The sequence below is a fragment of the Ictalurus furcatus genome, chromosome 6 (genome assembly GCF_023375685.1).
Source record: "Ictalurus furcatus strain D&B chromosome 6, Billie_1.0, whole genome shotgun sequence".
Classification (NCBI taxonomy): domain Eukaryota; kingdom Metazoa; phylum Chordata; class Actinopteri; order Siluriformes; family Ictaluridae; genus Ictalurus; species Ictalurus furcatus.
In genome coordinates, this window is record NC_071260.1 from 22772700 (window position 1) to 22789448 (window position 16749).

Consider the following 16749-nt stretch of genomic DNA (forward strand, 5'->3'; position numbering starts at 1 on the left):
CATGATGTTGGGAGAGTATGGCTCTGATGCCAGTGTTAGAAGTGTCCACGTCAACAATGAATGGGCGATCCGGGTCAGGATGGTGAAGAATGGGTGCTGAGGTGAAATCAGCCTTGAGGTCTTGAAAGGAGTTGATATCTGATGGGGTCCAGCAGAGTCTAGAGTGTCATCATCGATATGAGGGGTTCGGCGACAGTACTGAAGCCTCTGATAAAGCGTCCATAGAAATTGGCAAAACCCAGAAAACGTTGCAGTTGTTCAATTGTGGAGGGTTGTGGCCACTTTAACACTGCTCTTATCTTGTTGTCCTCCATTGCCACACCTTCGGGACTGATCACATGGCCTAGAAAGGATATCGATGTCTGATGGAACTCAGACTTCTCTGCCTTGGCGTATAGCTGATGAGTAATGAGGCATTGAAGTATGCTTGAGCATGTCTCAGAAGACATCAGTGATGAAGGTCTGGAACACTGATGGACTACTGACCAGCCTGAAAGGCATGACGAGGTATTCATAGTGCCCCGTGCTGGCAGAGAATGCCGTCTTTCACTCATCACCCTCACGAATGGGAATTAGGTTGTAAGCATTGTGCAGATCAACTTTTGTGTAATATTTGGCCATGCAGAGTTGTTCAAGGGCTGCTAGAACCAGAGGCAGAGGGTACTGAAAGTTGACTGTGATTTCGTTCGGACCATGGTACTCTATACATGGGTGGAGTCCTCCATCTTTTTTGTTCACAAAAATAACCCAGCTGATGCTGGTGAGTTTGACGGGCTAATAAAGCCCTTGGAGAGTTCTTCCTCGATATAAGATTGCAAAGCTTCGTACTCAGGCTGAGAAAATTCTGCCTTGTGGTGGTTATGGGAAATGGAGTCCATGAGAAAAGTCAACACTCGGGTGATGGTTCCCTCTGGTGGTGAGCGGGAGGAACCACAGAGGCCTGATTCATGACAACAGGTATAGCCAATGTGTGATAAACGATTGTACATATTTACCATGATGTGCATCTAGTCCTATTTAAAAGGTCAAGCTATTTCAGGTTAGAAGGCTTAGCGTTATATGCAAATGGAACTCAAAGCAATGTTCTTTCCCCTGCCTCGGGTAAAGATATTTCTCTGTAGCCTAGTAACCTTTAATGGGTGTGCATTTATATCTGCAAGATCAGGAACTCAAGGGATCCTCAGGGAATGGTTTTACTAAAATCAAATAGTTTTTGTTATTATAATCTTATTGCTCAGTAAGTGACTTTTCAATGAGCCATATGGATATCCTCCAAGTCTGAGTGCACATTTAGTGGGCATTAAATGAGGCAGATTTGTGTGTATACTGAGGAGATCTAATGACTTCTCATGCTTAACGATGATCTCTTCTGCCTTTGCTGTCCTCTGTTTAACCTCTATGGAAACTTGCTTATACAAGCAGTCATTTTTGAGCTGCTGCTCCCAAGCCCCTTTCCAGAAGAGGGCCATGCCTTTACAGCTTGTGCTTCGGCTATTACGGCAACAACAAATTAGGAGAACCAATATGACTGACGTTGTAAATACCGGTGTTCAGCCCTATATGTATGATCCAGAATGTATGAATTATACTATTCTATTCAGTAAACGTTTCCTGGTTAAAAAATAAAAATGGCGACATAGCTCTGGTCTCTGTGAATACAATCAGAGACGGTGGGAACTTTAGTTGCATTAGCCATGGAATTTGCTAAGAAGCACATTCGGAAAGGAGATTTGCAAACATTCACAAAGTATTAAGTATGATACTTACCTTTTCTGGATATGAAGCTGGATCACGAACAGTTGGTATTGATCCATGCTTGAGAATAAACTTTTCAACAAATCTTGCTTTGTATTGACCCTCATTCAAAAAGCAGTCTGGTGTCAAATGATTCACACAAACATACTCCACTGCATCTTCAGTGGCTCTGATGCTGAGAGTACATGAACACTCTTATGTTCATTCTTACAGCCAAAACACTTACAAAGCTTATGAAGTTGAGACATTCTTCTTATTATTATAGCTGCTCCAGCACAGACAACATGGCGGACTGTGTGCAGCTCACTCAGGGGAGGATCTATGCTAATAGGGCAGAGTCAGTCACTAGTCATGGGCAGGGCCTGTTCCAATGTGACGTCACATTGGAAACGTGAATGATTCATTTTGAGACACTGTTTATGATTTATGGGGAATATAAAAAAGGAGTGGGTGGATTTTTACCATTATAGGGTGGTTTTGTACACACACTGCCGACACACATTTATGTTGAAACAGCATGTACAAGTGAATTTTCCATAATAGGTTCCCTTTAAAAAATTCACAGCAGCACTTACATGCACATAGAAATATAGAAAATAAACACAACACACGTAGAAAAATGCACACATACAATGAGCAGTGTGAAAGTGTATATGTCTGCCATGTGCTCAGTGCAAGATGAGGCTTTAACACCTCCAGTCAGGCCTGTCTTGACACCTTGATGGCATTCACTTGTAAAAAGACCACAGCGGTTTGTGAAGATGTGATTCTTCTGTGATTCACACACACACACACACACACACACACACACACACACCTAAAAATAATTCTCTCCCAAAGGGACGTGCCAGGGTGAGAATGGAATTCCAGATATAACGACTCAGGGCAAACAGCGATTAAACAGTTAACCCTGATTGAAAACACACAGATATGGAACATCATCCTAATCCTCATCCTCACTGCAACATTCTTTACTCTTACAGGAACCAGTAAGTAGGTACTTCACTGGTACAAAAATAGCAATAATTGAAATTTAGTAGAAATTAAATAAAGCATATAAAAAAAATCTCCATCCATTTCATCTGTAGCATAAATGCAAATATCATGACCAATAATTTTAATGTTCAGCAACACTAAGAAAAGACAAAGGAAACATATTTACTCAAACTCAGTGGACAGGAAAACATGGCTCCCACAGGAAGAAAGGTTGTTCCTACATTGCAACCAAAACACAACTGAGACAGAGCTGCATGTCCTAACAGAATGCATAAAATACACACACATCCGAGAAAAAAATCTTCCCCAAAACGAAACACACACCAAACATTTGACAGTCTACCAAACAGTGAAACACTTCCCCTCCTACTAGGAGAAGATGAAGACTGCTGTATAATAGCAGCATAACATGTCACGGTTTGCCACAATGTTAGAGACAGTGAGTGATCTGTAATTGTTGTGATTGCTCTTTTTAATTATTATTGTTTTAGATTTTTTCTTACTAGTAAATTCACTTTTATCCTGTAATTTTACACATTTTATCCATCTTTTTCAATTATTCTGTATATAGTAATTTTATTTTGTCCTTGAATATTTATGTACATTGCTTGCAGAATTTTTTTACCTTAATCTATTAGTATATTATTCAGTTTTATTTGATTTTGTTTTGTCTTTTATTTTATTTCTCTTGTGTTTACACTACCCTTCTCTTGTACTTGCTTTGGCAATACAAATGTACAATTGTTTGTCATGATAATAAAGCACATGAAACTAGAGATTTTGGGAGCTGGGACTACACTTTCCAATGGAAGTACAAGAGAAAAGAACTACTTTTGTACTCTCTTTTCTTACTCTGCCTCATCCTAAAACTGCTACAGTGTAACAGCTGTAGTTATGAAATTACAATTTTAGAACAACTATATGAGTGAACACGTTATTTGTTCTTTTCTTGATCTAGGTATCAAAGGTGTCAAAAGTCTTTGTAGATGGTAATCACAGAAACACAATGTATGCAGTACACATAAGATGTGGAACATTATGCAGATGTGTGAGAAATTAAAGGAAAAAACAAACCAAACGTGTTTTAATAAGGTGCTGGGCCACCATGAGCCACTAGAACAGCTTCAGGGTGCCTTGGCAATGATTCTACAAGTACTCTACTGTACTGGGAAAAACAAGGCTCTTCCAAATGATATGTCAGTTGGCATTTTGATTATGCGTACCTTACTTTACCTAGAGCTCTGTCTAACACGTCCAAAATCTGCCATGGGCGTATAGCTGGGTTGGGGTTGATAGTTGTGAAGACCACCGCATATGATTTATATAATTTCCATACTTATTTAAAGCATTCACAGATCCCTCGTGCCCCATGAATGGGGGCAGGGTCATCCTGGAAGAGACCACTCCCATTAGGATAAAAATGTTTCATGAATGATTAAAGGTGATTTTGTATTCATTTGAAGTGACACTTCCCTCTAAAGAAACATGTAGACACAAACCATGCAAGCAAAATAAAATCTGTATATACATGTGTATATGTGATTATATGAATTTGTTATTGTTTGTGTGTGTGTGTGTGTGTGTGTATGTGTGTGTGTGTGTGCCTAGTACAACTATGAAAAACAATGTCTCAGAAACATTAGAGTACTTTCTCTTATAAGGTTTTTTGTTTTTTAATTATTTCAGCATCTCTGCTTATAAGACTGCTAAGTGGATTATCCTGATTACAAAGATGCAAAAATAAATAAATAAATAAAGCAAAGAAATTAGATTTGATCTACTTTATCCACAAACAGACTTTGATGGCCTGTGCTTGCACACACACACACACACACACACACACACACACACACACAGTTTTAGTTCCATTTGCTCACCCAGAACAATGGAAAGGTCAGCCAAGGTGATATACAGGATGTTGATTGAAGGAACAATAAGCATATATCATCTGTCTTAATCTTGTTCAAAGCTAATAATCTGCCACCGCGTGAGAAATGGAGGGTGTTGGTTCCATAACAATTTCCTGTGAAGTTTCTCTTAGAGGCTGCTGTCCAATGAATATAATTCCACTGCAGACCTTGTGCTGTGTTACTGTACCACACTGAGTCTGCGTTCTTCAACAGCTCAGTGAGCACCATCAGACAGGTTCTGACCCATTGGGCCAAACACAGCAGCTGCATGAATACCAGACTGTGACTCAACTGTGAAGGACTTACTAGGAAAAGGACCTATGCTCTGGGGCTCATGTACCCTTCTGAAGATTATGCTGTATCTTAATCATCCCAGGCCACAAAAAAACATAATGGCACAATAATGGAAGAAGTTTTAGCATGGAAGTGGTAGCACACTCTAAAGTAAAATGTAGAAAACTGAGTGAATCTTGCTGTTGTAATGTTGTTTTCTAATCAAATAACCTCACATCTGACACATACACGTCATCATATAGACCGCACTGTTTTAAAGATGCACATTTTACAGATGTATGGTCCAAAATAAACCACATACTCTTTAAGTCAACAAGTACAACCCAATGCCAATGGCATTGACAGAGATGCCACAAATAAGTCAAGCCCTTTGTGCTACTAATTTGTATGTCTGAAATACCCTTAAAATTTCTTAAAACAGGAAGTAACCTATTGAAGAAAAACTATTTCAGACATTTGATGTTGTTGTCAAAAACCTAATCCTTATCTGCTGGTTACAATGACAATTCCATATAAATCCCACAAACATTCTCAAGACATTGCACTAATAACTCGTATGGACGACCCAAAAACATGCTGCCTATTGGAGGAGGCATAAAAAATAATTAGGAGTGAAAAATATAACTTGATTAAAGTTGTGAAATGGTGCAGGACATTAGACTTACTGTAATCAGATTTAGGAGGAGGGGTGAGGTTGAGCCTTTCCAATGAATCACTGCTGTCCTCTTCTAGGACATAGTCAAAATTCAGGATGAACATCATCACAACACCCTCCTCGTTCTTCACTGGAATGATGTGTGTATTGCAAAGAAAATCCGAACCTGGAAAGAGTCAAAGAGCAAGAGAGTGATGTAGACTTCTGTTGTATTTCAAACCTTACTCCATCCTGCTCATTCCTTCCTAATTTATTTAAGGTTCCTTACAACCAACCATCTGTTGTTTTAATTTCTCTAATTAGTCCACTAATGAAATATGTGAGCTAGATAGTAGGAAAATAAAAACAACAGTGATAGCATGAGAGAGAGAGAGAGAGAGAGAGAGAGAGAGAGAGAGAGAGAGCGCAATATTTGGACAAAGAACTTTAAGAAAAAATAAATCCTGTCCACACCTGACACTTTATAAAATCCATAAATCAGTGTTTGCTATATAAAAAGAGTTCTATATTTAATATGTGACTATACAAATCTCATCATGTATTTAATCAAATTTCATCACATAACGAACACCAGTGTGTTCCAGGAAGCCTTTCCTTTTCTGTCAGCTGACATCAGGCTCCTCAAGGTCTTCTCCCAGAGTGTTACCCTGTCCCCAGTCTCTCAGAATCAACAGGACAGTATCTTTGAAACCAGAACCCCTATCACTCACATGCGCACACACACACAGAGCACTGAAAGTTTGCACTTAACCACAATAAACCTATCTATCTATACAGACCTATGTATCGGTCTGTGTGCCTTTCGGTCTGTATGTCTGTCTGTACCAGTAAAGCAGTAACTGTAATGCAATTCTATCAACCGTTATGAAGATGCTAATGTTTGGTAAGATGTAAATTAAGCTGATGGTCAGTGTGACTGTTCATAGAAACACTAATGTATTCAGAGAGGCCAGAAGTGATGACCTGTCCTGTATATATATTTTTTTCTGTGGGTGAAGCCTGAACCTGTGTCTGTACACAGCTGACCCAGCTACAACACTGCTGCAGGCTCAGCCCTCTATTGAAAATGAAACAAGAAAAACACAGCCACCATGAATCTATCCCATCTGACATTAATGTTCCCTTTGTCTTCTTGTCCAGTCAAGCTATTGTTCAGTCACTGATCCCTTGTCCAGCAACCCAAGGGAATCCATTAGCAAAATACCCTCCAGCCTGTTACTGCTGACGAGGAGATATCTAGAGCCCAGGAGGCCCATACAGGGTTTAGGTGCCTGAAACAAGACAGGAATTGTTACATTGTCTTTTCTTCGATTCACTAAACAAGAGCTGAAATTTTAAACATGAAACGCTAGTCTTTCTTTAGCCCATGCTTTTTTTTTTTTTTAAATCAGGACTTAAAAAAGCGTCAGAGGCAATGGTAAACAACACATAAAATTACAACTCTAAAATAATTTAAAAAAATCACAGTAGTTTGAAAGAACAAGGACAATGTGGTCAGGTTCTGTGAGATTTCGTACAAGTGATAAAAAAGGAATAAATACTAGCTTTACCCTGTGTCCTCCATCAACTCCATACATTTTCATATGAATGATTAGAATTCAACCAAATGATAATGGACAGCCTCAGTCAACAGAAAGAGATGAGGGGAATATACTGTATTTAAAACTTGGTCACATTTTGCTGCTATCTCCTAAAAACCATAGAGCAAGGGGTTCTTTTCTCACTCATCATTTTCCAGCAACATTCAGTGTCATAGGCCTATTAATGGGAAATCCATTGTAGAAGTAGTGGAGACACAAATGCTAGACTGAAAGTTCCAATACAGAATGCAACTATACGAGACAACTGTGCCGATTTACAGTTCAATTCAATTTTATTTGTATAACGCTTTTACCAATGGACATTGTCACAAAAGCAGCTTTACAGAAATATATAAATTCAGGATATAAATGTTAAATATATGAATTTATCCCTAATGAGCAAGCCAGAGGCGACGGTTGCAAGGAAAAACTCCCTGAGACAATTTGAGGACGAAACCTTGAGATGAACCAGACTCAAAAGGGAACCCATCCTCATCAGGCCCCACATGGTGCCGCCTAAAGATGATGCAGCCTAAAGATCATTTAGATTACTGAAGATGGTACCACTTAAAAACCATAAAGATGGCTTTGGACCTCAATTCATATGAGTAGTTATGCTATGATGGCTAGGATTACAATTGCTATTATAGCCTTAAATTACCACACACAGTTTTGCACTCAAGTCTTCATCTGTGAACAGTGGATAAGTTCAACAAAACAGACTTCATGTAAAAACTGTAATGAATTTTCCTGGTTACACAATTGCACTATTACACCATGTAATATTAGCACATTTATAGAAAGGATTTATTTATAATTGCACTATCCGGTGTCACCCAGATGAAGATGGGTTCCCTTTTGAATCTGGTTCCCCTCAAGGCTTCTTCCTCATATCGTCTCGGAGTTTTTCCTTGCCACAGTCGCCTCTGGTTTGCTCATTAGGGACAAATTCATACATTTAAAATCTATCTTGTGAATTTATATATTTATGTAAAGCTGCTTTTGTGACAATGTCCATTGGTAAATATATTAAAACTGAATTTGAATTGAATCTGGGTGACAACAGATTATAATTATAATTATAAATAATTCCCTTCTATATCTGTGTACTACATGATCAAACAGTGCAATTGTGTAACCTGGAACTTCATTACAATTTTCACATGATGTCTGTTTTGTTGAAGTTATCCACTGTTCACTGATTGAGACTAGAGTGCAAAACTGTTTGTGGCAATTACAGTCCTAATTGCAGCAAGTGATTTTCAGACACTCTGCTTGGCTAGTTAGCAATCTATGAAAAATCAAGCTTGACTGCATTGATGGCAGATTTAGCAGGACAGTTGAAGCTTTGGACCATTATCTGTTTGAGTCTACAGGTAAGGAGGTTAGAGAGCTGTACAAAACTAAAGGATTAAAGCACTGCTGCATCTGTCTCTTTAGGTAGAGATAAAGCAAGAGCTAAATGCCACTGCAGCCCGATCAGCAGATAGTCGAATGGCATTATGGGTAATGTAGGAAACTGCTAACCAAAGTGAAAATAGACCAACATGTTTCCATGTTAATTACTTTTACAAGATTACATGTTAATTATAGAGATTAATCTGTACATCATTCACGGTTGATTTTTTTCCTTTAAAAATGAAAATAAAAAAGAACTCAGTAATTTTTTAAACTTATCATATTGTCTACTTCTCAGTAACTTAATGAAGCAACCCTTATCAAACAATAATATAGTAGTTTGTTATTAGGTATGTGAAAATCCATGCAATGTCTATATTAGTATATAATATACTGTATACATGCACAGGATTTACCCTCTGCAATGAGTTAACCTAGTCAAAATTATATGATTGCGATATGAGTCTATGCTTACTGGCCAGAAGAAAAGATGAATATATATAATAAATAAACCAAACCAAATTTTTAAAAAGACAATATTGGCATTTGGTCTATCTGGCAGTGCTTTAAAGTACATTCTCTTATCTCTGTCTCTGTCCTTCAGGAGGACACCTGATGTGCAATAAGCAAGAAGATCAAAAGATTCCCGCTGTCGCTAATCCTACGTGCCTACAGTAGTCCGGGCTTGCAGACTCTTGGACATGTGTTCACAACTACCTCACCCCTCTCGCTCTTCATTAGCAGTACACAGGCTGTCGGACTAAATATAACCAGCTGCTGTTGGAGCACATTAGCTATATCAGACTTGAATACATGTAGGTATGCTCAGTGCCTAAGAAAGCTTTATTAAACACCCAGACAGTACAGAGATGGGGACACCTGCCCATGCCTCCCATTTATGCTTGTTGAAGATCCTGTTCCAAAGGCAAGGCATTAAGATGGGGTTGCCCCTTTTTTGCTGTATAAAAGCCATCACTCTTCTGGGAAAGATTTCCACTAGATTTCGAAATGTTGCTCAGAGATTTGTGACCGTTCAGCCACAAAGGCATTAGTGAGGCTGGACACTGGCCTGGCATGCAGTCGGTGTTCCAATTCATTCCAAAGGTGTTCAGTGGGGCTGAGGTCAGGGTTCTTTGCAGGCCACTTGAGTTCTTCCACACCAACTGTCGCAATCCATGTGTTTATGGAGCTCACTTTGTGCACAGGAGCATTGTTATACTGGAACATATTTGGGGCCCTTAGTTCCAGTGAAGGTAAACTGTAATGCTACAGTTTACAAAGAAATTTTAGACAATTGTGCACTTCCAACTTCGTGGTAAAAGTTTGTGTAAAGCCCACATATGGGGGTTTTTGGTCAGGCATTCACATACTTTTGGCCATATTGTGTATATTCTTTCCTAGATATTTAATGTGTCAGTAAGAAAATAATTTTTAAGACATGCAAAATACAAATTTCCAAAGTTCCATTAAAGGAATTATAGTAATTAATAAACCACTTTTCAGATAAAACATCAAATGTATCTGGGATCTTCAGAGACTGAAGTCACTGCAGACGAAATATGGCAAGATTTCCAAGATGCTTGGAACAAAGTACCAGTCAATTTTCTCATAAATTTTCTAACCTGAGAGAACTCAGTTTTAAAAGCAAATTCAGTTTGAAAAGCAAATGGTGAACTACTTAGCTTAGGCTTAGTGGTTAGCACATTTACCTCACACCCCCAGGGTTGGGGGTTCAATTCCCACCGCAGCCCTATGTGTGTGCGGAGTTTGTATATTCTCCCAGTCCCTCCAGGTACTCTGGTTTCCTCCCCCAGTCCAAAGACATGCATGGTAGGCTAATTGGCATGTCTAAAGTGTCCGTAGTGTGCATGAGATTGTGCCCTGCGATAGATTGGCACCCCATCCTGGTTGTACCCTGCCTTGTGCCCGATGCTCCCTGGGATAGGCTTCAGATTCCCAGTGACCCAGTAGGATATATATTTGTAGTTCTTGTTGTAGCTCTCCTCTGTAGTAGCAATTACTCTTTTAATCTTTGTGTTAACTATCTTACACTTGTTTATGGTCAGTTAGTGGAAGTTTAGACTTCTAACAATTTTACCTCTGTCAGATCCATCATTAGCTTTATGCCTAGATTGAACTTACCTATTTATACTGATTTGGATAAACGCATTGGAAAAATAAATAAATGCAAATAGTTTTTGTCAAAACTTCTCAATAACTAATTATGCTCACATAATTATATATTATCAAGGCTTTTGCATGTGATGGCACGGAAATATCCGCTGAACCACTTTAATGCTTCTAATGAGCAAATTGTGCTACTTAGTCCAACTAATTATCAAGTGGAGATCATCTAGAAACTTTATCACCATTAAGCTATCACATGTGACATTTAGCATCATTAAATTGACATTAATTAGGGTTGTGAGATCAGCGTTGTAGACAATGAGTGGTGTGTAACAGGCATCAAGTATCACGCAGGCTGCTATTTAATCATTCTGTGATAACAGACACCGTGAAGGTGAGGAACAGACACACGAGGAGTTCATCTCCAGTGTCTTCGCTAATGTAAAGATATACTGGGTCAGCAATGATGCAAGTGGCCATAATTGTGGCTATGTTCCAGGACTGTTCCAGGAATTTGTGGCAACAATTTGTCATGTTTGTGGCATCAACATAGTCAATAGTCAATAGTTACAGGTTACACATTCATGGGCACCAACAAAAATAAATTAATTTTCTTCATCTTAGCCATCTTAGTCAGATATAATCACATAAAACTTATGCCATTCATTCTCAGAATGAATTTCATTTAATTTTATTCTAATTAATGTCTAATTGATGAATAAACCAAAGAAGCAATGAGCAAACATCTCCTGCAGCAATAACCGAAGACCATTTCAGTACTGGAACAGATGGAAAAAGAATAGTTCAGTGACGAGATTAACCATGGAACCCCATCATCCTGCACCATCCTGAATCATGTGTGTGTCACGATACCCCCCAAACACAAAGCGCTGAAACTAGCAGCGTGCTATGGAGCTCGAAGCGCGAGGACATGTTTCCCGGTTCGCATATGACATTGACTTTGTTTTCTTTCTACATGTGTGTTTGTTATGGTTGATCTCAGGTGTCTTCCCCTTTGATTATGTTTGGTATTTATATCCCTCATGTGTCTGTGTTCGGGGTGAAGTATTGTTAGAGTTAACTACGTACCAAGCCATCTTCTATGTTTAATGTTTCATGGTTTTGATCTTCTTCTTGTGATCGTTATCTGATTCCAGTCATAGCCTACTTTATCCTATTTGCCATTCGCCTGACCATTTACCTGTTTAAGACCACACTATTGTCTCACGTTTTGGACTTATCTGCCTGTTTCTCAATAAAGCTCTTTCCTGCACAAGTACCCATTGTCTCCTCCATGTCGTCTGTGACAGAATACTTCACCAACAAGATGCACGCCAACAAGATGGAGAGCAATGTCACACCAGATTCTGTTTGTCAGCGTTCGATTCCGTGCACTTTCCCCAACTGTTTCCCATGGGCATTCCGGCAACATTGGATAGCTTTGAAAGCCTGTTGATCGGATTCTTTCTGCAATGCGAGCTTTATATCTCCATCCAGGTGGATCCCAAGCCCAAAGAGAAGCAGTGGATGCGATTCATGCTATCCCGGTTCACAGGCCCAGCACGCCAATGGGGAGAGCTCCTAGGTAACACAGGTGTCTCCAACCTGAGAAGCGTGTCTGAATTAGTGTATATCAAGAAGGTGTGTTTTAAAACAGATCCTCAGTAAGATTTCGAGAGCTTTTTGGGGAGAGCCAGCATGATGGCCGAAACCACAAGGCCCTTCACCACGTTTTACGAGAGTTACCAGGTCGACCGAGAGGCGGTCTCATCTTCAGAGCTCCAGCCCAAGACCCAAGAAGCAGTCTCATCTCCAGAGCTCCAGCCCAAGACCCACGAGGCAGTCTCATCTCCAGAGCTCCAGCACGAGACCTAAGAGGCGGTCTCATTTCCACAGCTTCAGCCCGAGACCCAAGAGGTGATCTCATCCCCAGAGCTCCAGCCTGAGACCCAAGAGGCGGTCTCATCCCCAGAGCTCCAGCCCAAGACCCAAGAGGCGGTCTCACCTGCTGAGTTTCAGTTGGAGGTCAACGTGGTGACCTCTTCTCCAGCGCCCCAGTCAGAGGTTACTGTTGCAGCCACCTTCCCAGAGCTCCAGCAAGAGCCCCACGAGGTGGTCTCATCCGCCGAGCTCTAACATGAGGTCAATGAGGCAGCCTCTCAAGCCATGTTTCTGCCCAAGGTTGATGATACGGCCTCTCAAGCCATGTTCCTATCAAAGGGCAACAGCACTGATGGCAACAGCACTGCCTCCCATACCATGTTCCTGTCTGAGGTTGTTGTCACGACCAACGAAGTTCTGCTCACGCCTGAGTCTGCTGAATCAGTCAACCAAGTTCCGCCCCAGCCTGGTTCTGTCACGATTTCCCCCCCGCGCAAAGCGTTGGAACTAGCAGAGCGCTATGGAGCTCAAAGGGCGAGGGCACCTTTCCGGGTTTGCATATGGCATTGACATGACGTTTTCTTTCTACATGTGTGTTTGTTATGGTTGATGTCATGTCTCTGCCCCTGTCATGTCATTGGTTGTTCCCTAACATGTTTCAGGTGTTTATGTCTTCCCCTTTGATTATGTTTGGTATTTATATCCCTCATGTGTCTATGGCCGGGGCACAGTATTGTTAGTGTTAACTATGTACCAAGCCATCTTCTTCTGTGTTTAGCGTTTCTTCTTCTCGTCCTCACTGTCTGATTGCAGTCATAGCCTAGTTTATCCTGTTTGCCATTTGCCTTACCATGCCTGTTTAAGACCACACTATTGTCTCACATTGTGGATTTATCTGCCTGTTTCTCAATAAAGCTCTCTCCTACACAAGTACACATCGTCTCCTCCGTGTCATCTGTGACAGAGTGTGTGTGTGTGTGTGTGTGTGTGTCTCTGTGTGTGTGTCAGACTGCAATACACCACATCACAATTTTACACTGGGTTTAATTGTGGGTTTAATCATACATTCTTACTGTATTTACTTTACACTAGGACTTTAATAACTACACCTTTCTCTTAAGTCATCTTTGTGCTTTGCCTCAGGTACACATCTGGCCACATACTGTATCTATGAATATGGAGTACTCTCCAGTGACGGGACAGCTCCTGACTATAGAAGAGGAAGGAATTTTTGTAATTCAAAAATAGACATGAGCCTAAACCTCTACCAACATTATTTCATTCTTATCGCGGAGAAGTATTCTTTTTTAAGCTCTTACACCTTCATCAAGTTTTAATGGAAAATTATACTGTACCTTAAAATAACTAATATTTCTTGAGATGTTTTATTCTGTTTTGCTCCGGGGTTAAATTTGGGGGGAATCAAGTGGATTGGAGCTCTCACACCTTTGGGTTATGTGAAGTGGAGCTGAGCTCTAGTGCTACAATTTAATAAAAATGTAAATTATACTATAGCAGAATGGTTAAAAATAGTAATGATTGAATACAGTTTCACACTGCTTTATAGAGATTAAATAGTTTCACTTCAACATGGAAAAGGTTACTATTTGCAAAATTACTGTTAACCACTCTATACTGTATGTATGTAGACATTTGATCATTTGATCAATGAACAAAACAGACAGGGTCAATACCAGAAAAGCACGTACATTAACAAAAGACTCAGTAATATCACAAGTGGAATGCTAGGACTAAGCGTTCATTGTTTGACTAAGGATTCTAGGAAATGGAGTGTTGGTACATGGAGCAGATAGGACATCGAACACCACTGAAAGACACAGCACTCGCTCAACTTCTAAACCTCAATTTAACCCATGATATTAGGGAGGACTTTTCCTCTTTTTGGTTACCTGCCAATTCCCACCCACTAGCCAGCTCTCCCCTATAATATAACAGCTACCAAACAGAGAGGGTGAAGGCTAACACATGCTTCCTCCAAGACACAGGAAGAAGCCAACCTACTGCTGCATCACATGGCAGTGTAACACCGCACATCTGCCACATACTCCACAACTCACAGAGGCTAGTGTGATTAACAGGGGAGAGAGTATGTCATCCCTCTCACCAAGAGAGCACAGCCAATTTTGCTCCCTTTGCCAACCACAGAAGGCTGTTACATTATCGGAATTCACACCCGTGATCTCCTGACAATGCGAGTGAGTTTCAGTTACGCCACTTGGGAGCCAGTATTACTACTAGAATTCTTTTATCAGAAAATCCTTGGCCTACCTTTGAATTTTTAAACTATATCCCTTCCAGTTATTGAATAAACCATACTACAGTAAATAAAACAATTCTGCCTCTGAAGAATTGCTTTATTAATTTAACACAACTCCAAGTTTTGTGAAACCCAATTTATCACGAGTTATTATCTGATATTTTGGACTCGGTAATTCATTTTGGACTCGGAGTACAGTCGAGTCCATGTCATGTGTAACATGAAAATAATAATAAAAAAAATAAACAACAACATAAACAGACATCCCACCTCTCCCGGAAGTTCAGTGAGTCTCCTGTATACTGATAGCAGCTCCCTGACAAAAAAAATCCATATATTTGAGAGTGAGCGAGAGACCAGTAGGAGCAGAAAGTGAGTGACAAGAAGAGAGAGTGACAGAGAGCGTATCCTGATTGGTCTCTCTTTCTGCTAGGTAGACCTATCAGTTTTCTTTGAGGGCAAGCTTTAAAGTTGAACTCTCTCTCTCTTCAGTTCATCTATCAGTTCAGTGTACCACTGTAGTTCAGTATCACTGTAGTGTTATGCAGCGTCATGGCAGAGTGTCCAAAAAAAAAAAAGAAAATACAAAACTCACTTTACCCCAGACTACACTAAAGTGTACCCCTGCTTCATAGGGGTTAAAAATTAAAACAGTTTTGCAAATTTTCAGCAGCAACTTTGATAGCCCATGGGGGGGTTAAATAATTGAAAAAAGACATGTTGAGGTGAGTTTAACAGGTGTAATTTGCTCATTAGGATAGCTTATGTTATTTAAAGTAGCTGGCTAGCTGCTAAGGAGCTACTCTATTGATGTCCTACGTGATGGGGCCAAATCCCAGTAGACTTATTCTATAAAGTTGTCATAGAATAAAAACACGACTAAATGAGTTGAATAACATATAATTGTATATATTTTAATATCACATTTAACATTTAGCTATTAGCACTGAGACTGCTAAGAAAATATTTAAAAATGAGTGTATGTATGTATGTTTGTGTGTGTGTGTGTGTATATGTGTGTGTGTGTGTGTGTGCGCACAAAGCCGCCTCATCGTGCGAGTACTGAACTGAGTTCTCTTTAGTGGCTTATTAAGCTTGGACAGTCAAATAAATACACACAGATCATGTCAAAATGCAGGTCTGGCCAAGTATTAATGCAAACACAGTTGGTTATGTATTAAGTGAATGTAAACAGTTGGGGAAAAAATTGGATGTGTGTCAGTACAGTATAGTGGATCTGTGCATTAGATCTTAAAGTGACAGCAGTCTAATAAACCTGCTGCTGTCTGTGTCATTAATGTTAAGCAAACAACTAAAGACAAAAAGAAAATCCCTCATTCCTTTGACTGAATAACTTCAGTAAATTTAATGAGAATCACAGTATATGAAACAGTGAAGTTTTTTTTATTTTACATTTAATTACTTTATTCAATTTCCGTAGTATTTCTTAATTGAATACTATTGATAGACCTACCTGAAAAAACGTATCGTTGTCATGAAATAAGATTGTAGTCATATCGCCCAATCCTAAACATTAGCATTTGTTGATTCCAGTCGTGAATTTCATGTAAAATGTGAATTGTACTTCTTAATGCAATAAATATCAAACCCTGCTGTTTTTTTTTTTTTGTAATTTAAGGAATTAAAATGAAAAAACGTTACAAGAATAGAGCTGTGTTCAGAAATTAGTTTGTTGTTCTTCATAGACAGATTTAAAGCAGTAATAAAGCAGGAAGCTTTTTGTTACGACCTGCTGCTAAATGTAACTCTACTCTGTACTCTCTCTCTCTCAGCCTATATAACTGTGGGGGAGACGCTTCAAATAATGTCAGCTCAAACTGGAGGACACAATATAGTGTGATCCAATAACAAAAC

At 39.6% G+C, this 16749-nt stretch overlaps 1 protein-coding gene across 1 annotated transcript in view; it reads right to left on the reverse strand.

The window, feature by feature from the left end:
• LOC128608942 (potassium voltage-gated channel subfamily H member 7-like) overlaps positions 1-16749 on the reverse strand; it is a 77019-nt gene that overhangs the window by 42980 nt on the left and 17290 nt on the right. Inside the window, exon 3 of the mRNA XM_053627172.1 lies at positions 5621-5776. Within this exon, the coding sequence (XP_053483147.1) occupies positions 5621-5776 (156 nt within the window). The remainder of the gene's footprint in view (positions 1-5620; positions 5777-16749) is intronic.